This window comes from Callospermophilus lateralis, chromosome 1 (assembly GCF_048772815.1).
Source record: "Callospermophilus lateralis isolate mCalLat2 chromosome 1, mCalLat2.hap1, whole genome shotgun sequence".
NCBI classification, from domain to species: domain Eukaryota; kingdom Metazoa; phylum Chordata; class Mammalia; order Rodentia; family Sciuridae; genus Callospermophilus; species Callospermophilus lateralis.
Window position 1 is genome coordinate 215,678,030 of NC_135305.1, and position 13,229 is coordinate 215,691,258.

Sequence of the window (13,229 nt, forward strand, 5' to 3'; positions counted from 1 at the left end):
GTGACCCTCCTGACTCAGTCTCTCCAGTAGCTGGGATTACAGGCTTGCACCACCATGCCTGGCCAGACCCATGGTTTCTTGAAGAATCAATGGCAGGGGGCAGCGGTGGGGGTGGGTGGAGGGAGGCCAGACCACACCCAGTCTTGACTTGCTTCTACAAGTCAACCTTGTCAGGCTTGCTGGGCCTGGAGTTCTGGAGGGTTCCAGGTATACCCCAGAAATTCTTGAGGTAGCTCTATCAACCCCACCACCCTGGGATTAGAACAATCCCCAGCAGGGTCCCTCAGGGGGCACAGGGCTCTGAAAGCTCCAGGAACTGTCCAGGGCCGAGTGTGTAAGCCTCGTGTGAAGAGGGATGACCACCTTTCACACCAATACCTTCCCCTGCAGTAACTGTATCCAGCCTGAGCTACGGGGAGTGGCTTGAACACAGGGGCAGCTGTCCCTCAGGTCAGCTGGCATGTGCTCACAGACGGTCATAGGCGAGGGGTGTCCACCACACAGGGACACATCTCTGCACTGTGCTATGGGGGCAAGTCACTATTCAGAGTCTCAATTTTCCCAACTGGCAATTGAGGGGTGACAGTGCCATGCCTAAGGCAGGCCTGAGACTTTGCTGAGGAAAGGGAGGAGGGTGCCTTGTGTGGGGACTCAGTGACTTCTCCTAGCCCTGGAACTGCCACAGGGAGGGGGCTGCATAAATGTGCAGGCCCTCCCACTGCTGCTTCGGGGCCAGCCGGGGCCCTCAAGGAGGCTCCAACTGCCTCTTCTTTAAGGTTGACTGGAAGGACACAAGGCTGGGCCCAGGCCAGCCTGTCCCGGAGAGACCCCCAGAGTAGTGCGTTTCCATTCAGCCTCCTCCCACTTTAGAAGTGATCAGAGAAGCTTGGCTTCATCATGGAGGACACCTGGTATGCTGTCATTGCTGTGCCATCCCAGGGACCACGGGCACTAGCTAGCTGGCTTTGTATCACAGTGAAGCACTTGGGCAGTGAATGCTAGTCCACGCCATGATCTGGAGCTGGGCCCCAGCATGATCTTGAGAAAAACACCCTCAAAGACTCTGGTTCCCCTTCTGTGAATTGGGGGGTGTTCCCTCATGCAGAATGGCTGGAGGACTAACCTGAGGCAACCACCAGGACAAATCACCAAGAACATGCTAAGAGCCAGGTCCTGCCTTTGGCTTAGAACCAGGATTACCCCCTCGGACTCCCATAGCTCCAGAGAAAGCAGGCCATGACCTTCACTTTATAGATAGGAAGACATAAAGGGGTGAGAATACCTGCTCACAATCCTGGTAGAACACTAGGCATCAAACTCTGGTTCTCATGTTCTTCCTAGGGTGATGAACTGTCAGCTAGGGGCCCAGTTCCCACAGAGTAGCCTTGTGAACAGACTGCTGCCTAGGAGCCCACAAATGGAGCCAGCATTCCCCTCATCTGCCCTCTTCTTTTTTCTATTCTTTTTTTTGGGTACATGGGATTGAACCCAGGAGTGCTTAACCACTGAACCTTATTACCAAGTATTTTTTTTTTTTTTTTTTGAGACAGGGGTCTTGCTAAGTTGCTCAGGGCCTCACTAAGTTGTTGAGGCTGGCTTTGAGCTTGTGATCCTCCTGCACCACTGGGATTACAGGTGTGCACCACCATACTCAACTCTTCTTTCCTTTCTTGGGGCTGCTAGCAGCCATGTGATGATGGACATGGGGACAGTCTTGGAAAGTGAGGAGGAGCCATGTGTTAAGGTGGTGACCGAGAAGGCAGAGCCCAGGCCCTGGACATTCTGGCAGCAGGGGCACACCAAGCTCACAGACACGTGAACAAGAAACAGATTTCTGAATTTCTGCATGCCTTCATTGGGACCTCTCTTACAGACCTAAATTAATAACCTGCTTAAAGGAATCTTGGCTGAGTTTATGGAGAGAAACTGCATCCCTTATGGTTGGCCCATGTCACTGTGAAGAAGTGGCTTCACGCCCCACCTGCTAAGCTATGGCTGTCATTATACTGACGGGACCAAGAAATGGGTCAGCCAGGAGTGGAGGGTGGGCGAGCACAGAGCAGAAGTGGCCTGGGTGGCAGTGCCTGTCTGAACTGCTCAGAAGAGGGTCTGCTGGGCGGGGGCTGAGCTGGCTCATAGCTCACTGCCCACAGGTCCACCAAGTGCGTAGTTTCAAGCCAAATGGATGAGCCCCTCGGTAGGATTCCACATGCAACATTGTTCCCTGCAGTTCTTACTCCCACAGTCCCCAGAGGCCTCTCCATCTCCTTCTCACAATGACACAAATGTGCATACTGTTCAAAAGACACTCATTATGGATACACACCACACAGGGGGAAGGGACCATTCTATCTCACTTCACAGGTAAGGAAACCAAGGCCCTGAGAGCCTGGCCAAGCCCATGGGTGACAAAACCCACATTCCAGGAGCCTGGCCATGCACTTGAGTTCCCAACCCTTAGCTGTGGCCCCTCTCATGAGAGTTATGGTGCTCAGGCCTAGGGTCCATTTCCAACTTCCTGGCAGCTCTTTACCTCCTGAACCCCTTTCTCCCTGTGGGAACTGACTGCCATCAGGCTTGACCTCACAGGGGATAGCAAGGGGCTGGGTTATGATGAGACATGCCCTGCACACCAAGCCTGCCCTCTAGAACCTTCCCCAAATGAACAGTGAATGAACGAGTGAATAGATGGCTGCTACCTAGAGGGAGCAGGTGTGGGTGTACCCACCCACAACCCCCATCACCCAGCCCTTGCCACCGGCCACTCACCTCCTCATCTTTGTACCAGGACAGTGACTCGGCTGTCAGCACAAACCAGTACTCCTTGGAGCCACCCTTCATCAGACTGATGTTATTGATGGTCAGCCAGCCCCTGCGGATCACCTGGGGGGGAGGACATATCTTAGCGGGGAACAGTGTTCCATCACCCTGGCTACCCCCCAGCACAGCAGCCAGCACCCTCACCCCACAGCAAGGCAGGAAGCTGGGGACCATGGCAGAGACACCTCTAGCCCTAAGCCCGGAACCCAACTCCATCTCACCCCAAGCACTCCCAGTTGGAAACCCAGCAGGGTGCCCAGGCAGGTGGACAGATAGGACAGTAACTGGCTCAAGTGCTGTTAGGGAACCAGGACCCTGTGAGGCCCTCTGTGCTTGGGGCTAACTTGGTTAACCAGGAGGCAAAATGCACGCCCACCTGGTAGAAAGAGGCCCAGGGGGAAGTCTGAGGCTTGTGTTCAGGGTAGGGGCACATGGAAGGTGACATCTTCTTTGGGTGAGATAAGGTAACCAGGGGTGCCCTCAGCATCACCCCTCATGCCCTCTGGCAGGTGGCTGTCACTGGAGGACTGCAGGAGCCCACGCCATGGAATGACTCTCACTCCACTCCACTGACTGCTACCCTCACTACTGGCTCATCTGTGCCTAGGTCACTAGGGTTGGGATGATATTTCTTCCTAGAGGGCTGGTGACAAAGTCTGGAGCACAGAGGAACCTCCTCAGGGACCCTACAAGGACTATCAGGGTTGGATCATGCCCCAGTGTGGCTTTAAGCCCACAAATTGCAGTTTTCTCTGCATGGCATCTCAGGGCCCTGGGATGTCTGGCTGTCGCTGTCATCAAGTGCAGAGAAGACCCCAGGCCTGCTTAGAGACTTACTTACCTGATGGCTAAATGCAGGCAGCCTAGGGGGCTGGCCACGTTCTTATGCTCCCATGATCCCTGGGACATGGAGGTAGGTACATGTGGACCAGAGCCCCCCTGCCCCCCACTGAACTGGGAACCCCAGGCAGTGAAAGCACATGGAGGCACAGACAGGGCTGCCTGGGGCCAAGACAGCAATACACGGGCGAGCTCTAGAGGGTGGGTTGCACATGGCCATGACAGCTGGAAGGGCTGGTACTGGGTAACTCCCAGGGCAGCACTAGGCAGGAGAACCTGAGATGGGGTCTCTAGGGATGAGTTTGGGGCCCGGAAACCTTCCTGGTAGGCAGCTTTCAGAAGGAGCTTCACTGTGCCTACTGGACCTCCCTCCAGGGTACCAAATTTTAACAGGGCCACCAGCCCATGGCCCCTGCCCATGATTGCACATTGTCTTCCAGCTGCAGGCGGCAAGGAAGGCAGAGTGGCCACAGAAAGCCCAAGCACCCTGTACCATGCTGAAGTCCCTGCCCAGGCTGGGGACAGCATAAGGTTGCCACCTGGCACCCTTTGTTAAGGTCAAGGGTATAGACTTATCACTTGCTGGGATGAGAAAGAGATCTCAGGACCCCTGCAGCCATCAGGAACATAGGCCAGCAGCCCAAACAAGGTCATGATAGTCTCCCTGACAAGAGGGTGACCATCATCCTAATTTTTCCAAGATGTCCTGATTTCTACATGGAAGGATGGCTCAGTGTTCTGGAATGTGCTCAACCCCAGACTCACTGGGACAGTTGTTGCGCTGTTAGTAAAGCTGGTCTCCAGAAAGACCGCGGCCAAGGCCAAACTGCACAGGACCCAGAAGGGACCCCGTGGTTCTAACAATATGGCCCAGTCCTGAGTGGCTTTCTATGGCGGCCATGTTCTGCTCCTTCATCTACCCAAGGGCAGACAGAGGGGTTGCCTCACCCAGGTGTAGGCCAGGGGTTGGCACAGATTAAGAGCATAGTAGGCTTAGGTTTAGTCATGGAATGAAAATAGGGATCCAGGCTTCCTTGCTCCCCAAAAGAAGAAATCCTGCATGGTGTGGTCTCTGCTCTCCTGGGAGAGAGCTTGCTCCAACCATCCCTCTGTGGCCTGGGCTGCCTGCTTCCCACCTGAGGCTAGGGGAGGCCAGAGCCCACAGACTGTGCTTCAGGGGCATAGCCATGGGCGGGGCCCTTCCCAGAGCACACCCTTGAGGAACAGCACACCCAGGCCTTGGAGCAGGAGGCTGGGGAGTGCGGGCTTCGGGTGAGGCCTGGCAAAAGCCCTGAGGCACCTTCCCTTCAGACCACCTAGAGAGCTGCCTGCATGAGTGCTCAGAAGGGTCAGAGCCTAAATCCCTCTCTAGTGAGCTGTGGGCAGACACACACGGTGATCCAAAGAAAGGGAATGCCAAGGGGCCATCCCCAGGGGACTGGGCTTATAAGAAAGTGGGAGTGGTATGGGGCAGGGAGACAGGAGAGACAGGTAGGGCTCCTGAGGTCCAGGGTGCACAACTGACAGGCAGGTAGGCGAGCAGAGAGGTAGGCAGGGCCAGCCAGGGGCAGCAGGCAAGCAGCAGTGCAGCTGGGGTCAGCGGGCAGGCTAGGCCAGCCTTCTCTCTTGAGTCAGGGTCCCAGGCAGGGGTGGAAACCATGGCTGGGACACCCAGAGGCCACAGCCATACTCAAGGCTTTATGGCCAGGGTTGTAGAATCTGATAGGAAAAGAATAATGACTAAATATCTGGGATGTGGGGAGGAGGAAAGCAGGCATGTGCCTGAACTGTTTGGGGAGGAAAATTTTCAAGTTCAAAGGAACTTGGTGAGGGGAGGGGTGTGTGGCAAGAGGGAACCACAGGCCTAAAGCCAATCTCTTCCCCAAAACGGGTCCAGGCTTTTGCTTTGGCTCTATCTTTATTTTATCTTCTAGGAACCCAGGCACATCAAAGCCCTGAGATAGCATTGTCTCAGTTACTGATCCTGGGGTTACTGGAAGATTTCTGCAGAGGGCTGGCAGTGGGAGAATGTCCTGGAGAAGGGGGCCTCTATTAAGGCTAGAGCAGTGCTCTCTTGAGGTTCAGGCTGAGGCTTAGGCCAGCTGCCCGCAGTGAGTGCCTTGAATTGGACTCAGCTCTCAGACGCAAGTGGCCTCTGCCCACTCCTGGGCTGGGCTGAGCCACTCAAGGGCTTGAGCAAGGGGAGGAGGCGTTACCTACAGCAGGGATGGCAAATACAATTCACCTTGCCCAGAGCACTGTGGTGAGATTTCTGAGAATGGCAGGAACAGGTACTAGGATTGATTATTGATGTCTGTTCCAGGCAAAGGATAAAGGAAAGGGGGCATGTGGAACAGAACAGTCTCATTATCTGCTACAGAGGCTGGAGGCTAGTGGCAGCAATCCAGGAAACACACCCTGAATGATTAGACATGCCTGCCATGGATACAGAAGCAGGATTATATGAAGAAATTTTAAAAGCCCTCATCAGTTAGTCACATCAGTCACAGAATGGGGAGTGGTGGCATATGTATTAGGATACAATGTCAGGATTGATTAGCAATGTCTGCCATTGGCACATGATGGAGGAAAGGTAAATGGGGAAGAGGGCTGAATCAATTAGCCATGCCTGCCATGAGCACAGGAGAGGAAATTTCTGCATATGGAAAAACATGCTCTGGTCAGTGAGTGATGTCTGCACTGGAGGCAGAAAGAGGAGTGACAGCAGCAATAAAAAATTTCAGTAGGGCTTGAGGAGAATCCCACAGTCAGGGAAGTGGAGCAGAGGCAGGGATTGTATATAAGCTGATTATTTGCCATCCCTGATCTATAGGACCCTAGGTGAACCTGCCAGGCATCAGCTGGAGAGGTGGGCTTCTGACAAAGGTGGTGGTCAGGTTAGTGTTTGTGTGAGGGTAACTGACACCCAGACAATGCAAAGTCCAATGACAACTGTGACGTGGGATTTCCAGGTTAGCTCTATTTTTAGGTTTTTTTTTTGGTTATTTTGTGGGGAAGGGAATGTTACAGGGTGGGCGGGATCTCCACCGATACTAGGTTCTCTAATGTTTGCTACCACACTAAGCAGGTACTTACCAAGATCTCCCCCTTTGAGAATGCAAAGTTAGGGTTGTGGGTAAATCAAGGAAGAGCAGGCAGAGGAAAAGAGACGAAAGGGACATGAGGGGACAGAGAAAAAGCAGGAAAAAGCACAATAATGGGAGAAGAGAGGAGCAGGGAAAAAAACAGCAAAAGAAAAAAATTACATGCTATTAATTATATTCATGGTGTTAATATTTAATTCATTATCATCTCTCAAAATGAAAAAGCAACAATGTACATATTACCTATGGCAAGCAGCAAAAAAAAAAAAAAAAATCATGCAGAGGTTACTTTCTTTTTTTTCATCAACTCTATAATCGTGCAAGATAAACAGCAGAGCCCCCGCCCCCATCCCCACACCCACCTCAGCCTGATGTGGAAAAGGTGGGGACAAGTGGCAGAAACTTTACAAAGACAAGTTTTCTTAAAAAACAAACAAACAAACAAAAAAAACCCAAAACCAAAAACCAAACAAACAAAAAAACCCACCTAATATTGGTATTTATAAAGCCATTGCGAGACCTCTAGCTGGGACAAGTTATCAAGGCTCAGGGTCTGTCTGGGTATGGGATTCAAACCACCCCAGACTTCTCTGAGATGCCTGTGACAATGTAGCCTCCATAGTTCTCACCAATAGGTCCCCAATACTTGGGGCAGGAGATGGGAAATTCAATTTGCTTATAGACACCTTGGGTGATAGTTGTGTCACCCCATCTCGAGGGCCAGGCTTTAATCTTGGCCTCAGATATCAAATAGGACAGCACCCCCTGCATGTGAAATCTGCCCCTTGTGGCCCTACCAAAGCTTCAGCACTCAGACTGTTTTCGGAAACACTGATATCTAAGTGGACTTCGGAGGCTAACAGAGTGGATGGTCTGGTGCTTAGGGGTGAGCTCCTGGCAGGGCAGTTCATGTGCCAAGTGCCATTACTGGGTTTGGGTGATCTCTTGCACCCTCCCCCACCCCCATGGTGGAGTGGTGACTGCAGCCGGGTGAAGCTACCTGGTTGGGGATGGCTCTCTTCTTATTCAGCTGTGTGCTCCTCTGCTGGGCGCTGAAATCAAAGCAGAGAAAGCACATGTGGATGAGATGCCAGGAGGGATAAGGAGCAAGAGGCCCTGGTTGCCCAGGTGGGGTTCTTTCCCTGGGGGACCAACTGACCAGCTATGGACAGAGGAAGACAGATGCTGTCTGCATGCCGCCCAGGAAAAACAGCTGAGGCCTACAGAACAAGAAAGCACATGTGGCTGAACTAATGCTTCTAGACCCCGATCTCACTACCCCAAAAGTGCCCGTTTTTTTTCCCCACAAGATCCTAGAGCTTCTAAGAGGGGACAGGAGAAGCTGGAGTGCCAGGTAGCTGGGAGGCAGGCAGGAGGTAACTCTAGGGGTACTTCTGCACCAGGATGGTTGAGGGTCAGACACTTGAGGTTTCTCCCTATATTCTCTCTTCCCATTTCTAACACCAATACCAGGTTGTAAGCAGCACTAACCACAAAGCAATCCAGCCCTGGGGGTCAGACTGTGGAATAGCTGCTGGCTATGAAAATGGCACTAGTCTCTGATTGCTCCTGATCCAAGTCAGAGGACATTTAAGTTCAATCAGGAACCCTATTTGTCTATAGTTGCCGATCTTCTTTCTCTTCCTCCTGCCTTCTTCTTCTTGTTGTTTTTTTCCTTTCTTTTTTCTTTTTTTGTGGTGCTGGGGATTGAACCCAGGGCCTTGTGCATGTGAGGCAAGCACTCTACCAACTGAGCTATATCCCCAGCCCTCTTTCTTCTTTTTAATGGTACTAGGAATTGAACCCAGACTCTGACACTGGGCCACTGCCCAATCCCTTTTATATTTTGAGGCAGAATCTCGCTAAATTACCCAGGCTGGCCTCCAACTTGCAATCCTCTTGCCCCAGCCTCCCAAGCAGCTGGGATTACAGGCGTGTGCCACCATGCCCAGCTTCTTTTCTTCTCTATCCATCCTATCTCCTGGCTAGTTCATGTAGGTACAGAAGGCCACTGTATTTTATGTGTGTACCTACTCAACCCCCTTTCTAATATATTTGCCATTCAAATAATCATACTACCACCTGCAAACAATTTACATCTCCATCATATTTTCTTTTCTTATCTCATTGCTTTAGCTGGAAGTTTGAGAAGCTGGAAGTTTGGAAGTTTAAGTTGGCTGATGGATAAGGCAGAACGAGTGTTTGTGTATGTACAGGAAGCTTCTAGTTCTAAATCAGTAAAGGCTGGAGTATTAAGAATGAAGACAGAATGTTAGTGAACAATTTTCCTAGTGTTCTATGTGATTACCATAGGCCATTTACTATGAATTGTTTGTAACATTTGTAGGACAGAAAGGAGTGTGACCAATGGCATCTGAGGGAGGTGAGAACGAGCAGACAACACTCACAGCAAGGGTGGGTGGCAGGAGGTCCCAGATGTGCTATCCCCTAAAGGCTTCCACCCTTCCTCAAACAGCCCATGTGGTGGGCCCTTGCCCTTGCTGGACCCAATCAGAGATTTCCAGGTATCAAATTCCAGATTCTTCCCTGCATCCTATAGGGTCCTCTTGGTGAGGGGTGTGGCCACCAGCTCCTGTCACTTCCACCTTGTCTTGGTCCCCCCTGCTCTGTTTCTTGGCCTTCCTTCCCTGGGGCCCTGCCTGTCACCTGCTGTCATGACTTTCTCAGGAATGTCTCTCCAGTCCTCACTCTCCTTTCCCACAGCCCCTTGCCTATTCTCCTTTTCTAGTCTTTTCTTTCTGTCACATCTTGACCAATGACTCCATCTTCCTAGGCTGGGAGCTCCAAAAGGGCAGGGGCTATAGTTGCCTCACTCGCTGACCTTATCCAAAGACCCTGATCTGGCCCCATCTCTGAGACAGTGTACCACTTCTATTCAGTGGACCTCTGTGATATCCCCCTGGGCCTTAGGGCCACCCAGCCAAGGCGTCCCCATTCACACACCAGGGAAAAGGCACACAGCAGGCAATACCCACCCGGTGACCAGCTGCTCAGTATAGTAACAGCTGGGGTAAGTGGGAAGGCCCCGGAATCCAGAGGAAAGAGTGGAGTGGTCAAAGGAAAAACAGGAGAGATTGTGAGAAGGAACTGTGGATGAAGTGTGAGAAGCAGAGACATCAAAGTGAGGAAAACAGCAGCAAACCAAAGAGAGGGACCAGCGTTTTCTGCCCACGCACACCTGGTGGCAGGGAGAACGGGTGGGAGGGCTGTCTCAGGGCTGAAGGCTGTCTGTCTCAGGCTCTGAGAACTGCACGTAAGCACAGCCCACATCCGGAGCTCCCCAGGCCACCCCCTGTGGGGACAGCCCAGACAGGGCCCTCAGCTTCCTGGGCTTGGGGAGGAGCATTCATTCATTCAATGCACTCATCTCCCACCCACCCAGCACAGAACATAACCTCCATCCACTTTGTCCAGTTCATTGGTACATTTTCTACCAAAGACCTACACTGTCCGAGTCTCAGCAACAGGAGATCCTCCTTAAGGAAGCCTCCAGGACTCCAAGGCCAGTCCCTTGGGACCTTTGGGACCCTCACAGTCCCCACCAGGCCCCGATCATCCTGCATGCTAACTGCAAGGGTACAAGCCCGTGCTTGCCAGGGCCTTCCTTGGGGGTGGGAACTTGGCCTGTGCTTACATGATGCTCTATCACCATATCTGGCACAAGAAGGCACCAGCAGTATCTGCTAAATTGGTACAAGGAAGCTGGTGCCTGGTGGAATGGAAAAATCCAAGTGATGTACAAGCTTGTCAAGGGGACCCAGAGGTAATGGAATCAGGGAGGTGACACCCAAGACCATACCATTTTTGTCTAAGACTTGCCTAAATCAAAGCCTGTCCCACATCTGAGTGCTATGAGATTCTGTTTTTAAACTTCCAACATGCCCAGAAGTCACACACACCCCAAACAGTACATCCCACAGAGACCCTCTGAAGCTCAGAGCCTGTAGGAGGCTCTGGCTGTGAAAAAGCCAGGTTTGAAACAAGCCACACACTGGTCCACAAAGGCTCTGAGAATTCTCCGAAGAGAGGAGCACTGCAGTTAGCCAGCCCCACCCCTGAATCTGACCAAGGACTGTCTTTTTATTTCATAAAACTAGCCACTGGGATGCCCACAGAGAATATGTTGGGTGGGGACACTGGGTCAGGGCCCACAAACTCTCTAATGGCTCTGTGCTTAACCAGGGACCACCATGACAGAAACCCTCTGGCTCCTCCCTATTGAGGGAAACTAACTCCTCCCTAGGGCCTCCCCACCAGACACTGTCCCCAAAAGTACATACTTAGCAAATCCAATGAAGTCTTCATGGTTCGTGTTGATGTAGGACTGCTCGATGTCTATTAGAAGAAGAATCTGGGAGAAAGTGGAAATCTGTGGGTATAAAGCCCAGCCAAGATAGAAGGGGCAGCGGCAGGAGTACTTCATGCACCCTGTCAGCAGAAGGCCCAGAACCATACAGCCTCCCAGGCGAGAGCCAGGATGGGTGGGGCTGGGGGCCCATAAGCACACAGAGGGGACAGGGTACTTCCATGGTCAGGACCACACACACAAGAAAGACTGGGCTAAACTGGGCAAAGTGGGACATGCTGTAATCCCAGTAACTTGGGAGGCTGAGGCAGGAGGATCATAAGCTCAATGACAGCCTCAGGAATTTAATGAGACCCTGCCTCAAAATAAAAACAGAACAGGGGTTGTAGCTTGGTGGTAAAGTCCTCAGGGTTCTAACTCTAGTACCAGGAAAAAGGAAAAAAAAGAAAGAAAGAAAAATGACTGCACTAAAAGAGAACAGTGCCAGGCAGCCCAGCGGACCACTAGAGCTGGAGTCTTATTCCGACTCTAAGTAGCCCGTGACCCTGGATCTTTTATTACTAAGCTGTGGAATGTGATTAATGGGAGGCTCTACTGCACAGGGTTCAATGTTTTCTTTTTTCTTTGCAGTGCTAGTGATGCAACCCTGGGCCCTGCACATGCTCAGCATGAGCTCGACCACTCAGCTTTGCCCCAGCCAGGTTTCCAGCATTTACAGTGCATCAAATCTTTAGCACCCAATGCATTATAAATGCTATATTCAAACTAAAGAGCTTACACACATACACACGTGTGGTGTGTGTATAAGTGTGCATATATTCTATTGTAATACAAACCGAATGAATGATAAAACAGGTAAAAAGGTAATAGCTAATTCTGAGTAAATAGTGTAGACTTTTGTTCTATTTTTGAAATTTTCCCTAATGAAATTACTTCCAAATAAAATGTTAAAACCAAAAAAGAAAACAATGAAAACTGCAAAGATAAACTGGCTAAGTGAGAACATTAAAATAAGACACACACACAAAAGCACCCACACATGTGCACACGTCTGCACACACACATCAGGAAGATGCAGTCTCAGACACTGGACGGCACCTGCAAACGCCCCACACTGTGCAAATTCCCTGCAACAATCCCTGTCCGAGTTTGGCCAGGATGAAGGTGCTTGATGGGAAGCACAGGCTCAGAAAGCTCTTTGGCACAATTCCCATTAAGACCAGGCCAGGCGGCTGGGGAGGAGGAGCTCTCGTGCCCCCAACCAGGCTCCCACTAATCCCTGGCTAGTCACTTTCCCTCTGTGTGCCTTGGAGTTCTCAAAGATAAATTGGGACCTTGGAGGTTGTTGGAGAATGCCGAGGGGTGCTCTGTCTAAGGGGACTCCTGAGGGCTGGTTTTGTAAAGCCCAAATGATCACCCAGAACTCTCGGACCAGAGCTCTCTGGCATTGTCAACTGTGGGGCACCAGGGGCTGTGTACATTTGCGAGGGACAGCAGCATTTCTGCCAACAATGACAAAATGAATTGGAATCTCCCAGGCTTTTGATAAAACTTCCAGGCTCCAGAAGCTACGAGGCAATGAGGCAACAGTGGATGGGCTCACAGAGGAAACGACTGGTCCAGTGGGAACTAGGGGAAGCCCTCCAGGACAAATGAGCCACGTTCTTCCCCAGTGAAGACCAGAACAGGGGGACTGTTCTAAATAAAACAAGACACAAGCAAACGCAACACATATGTTCATCTTGGACCTGGATTTAACAGTTGCTATAAGGCCACAAAAATTAAGGAACAGTGTGACACAACTCACATGTGGAGTCAACTGTGACTCCCGGGGCTCAGCAGGTGACAGATGAGACTGCTATAGAGGAGGGAGGCTATATGGGGTTATGCCCCACTCTCCACCATGGCACCCCAGTCGCCCTCTGGTGAGCACACGGATAGCAGGAGCTGTGCTCTCTCCACAGGGACTGCTGCTCAGCACCAACAGCCGTGAGCTCCCAGCATGTGCGACAAGCACCACCAGGAACCCAATGTGCACGGTGCTGAGTCAGGGAAGCCCAGTCACCAGGACAGGTGCTACAGGAGCCCAAACAAAAATCTGCAGGAACAGGGAGGAACTGGGGGGAGCTTGGGCCTGG

The 13,229-nt window shown here is 51.6% G+C and overlaps 1 protein-coding gene across 14 annotated transcripts in view; it reads right to left on the reverse strand.

Annotated features, from left to right (window-relative positions):
- Dnm2 (dynamin 2) overlaps positions 1–13,229 on the reverse strand; it is an 89,041-nt gene that overhangs the window by 12,618 nt on the left and 63,194 nt on the right. For 5 of the 14 annotated variants that reach the window (XM_076848736.2, XM_076848721.2, XM_076848699.2 and 2 more), the window contains exons 12-15: positions 11,066–11,136; positions 7,765–7,816; positions 6,757–6,768; positions 2,770–2,883 (exon numbers count right to left, since the gene is read on the reverse strand). In XM_076848736.2, coding sequence (XP_076704851.2) covers positions 2,770–2,883; positions 6,757–6,768; positions 7,765–7,816; positions 11,066–11,136 — 249 coding nt within the window. Of the gene's footprint in view, positions 1–2,769; positions 2,884–6,756; positions 6,769–7,764; positions 7,817–9,760; positions 9,791–11,065; positions 11,137–13,229 lie in introns of all 14 variants that reach the window. The other 9 variants (XM_076848708.2, XM_076848671.2, XM_076848677.2 and 6 more) reach the window with 3 other exon arrangements.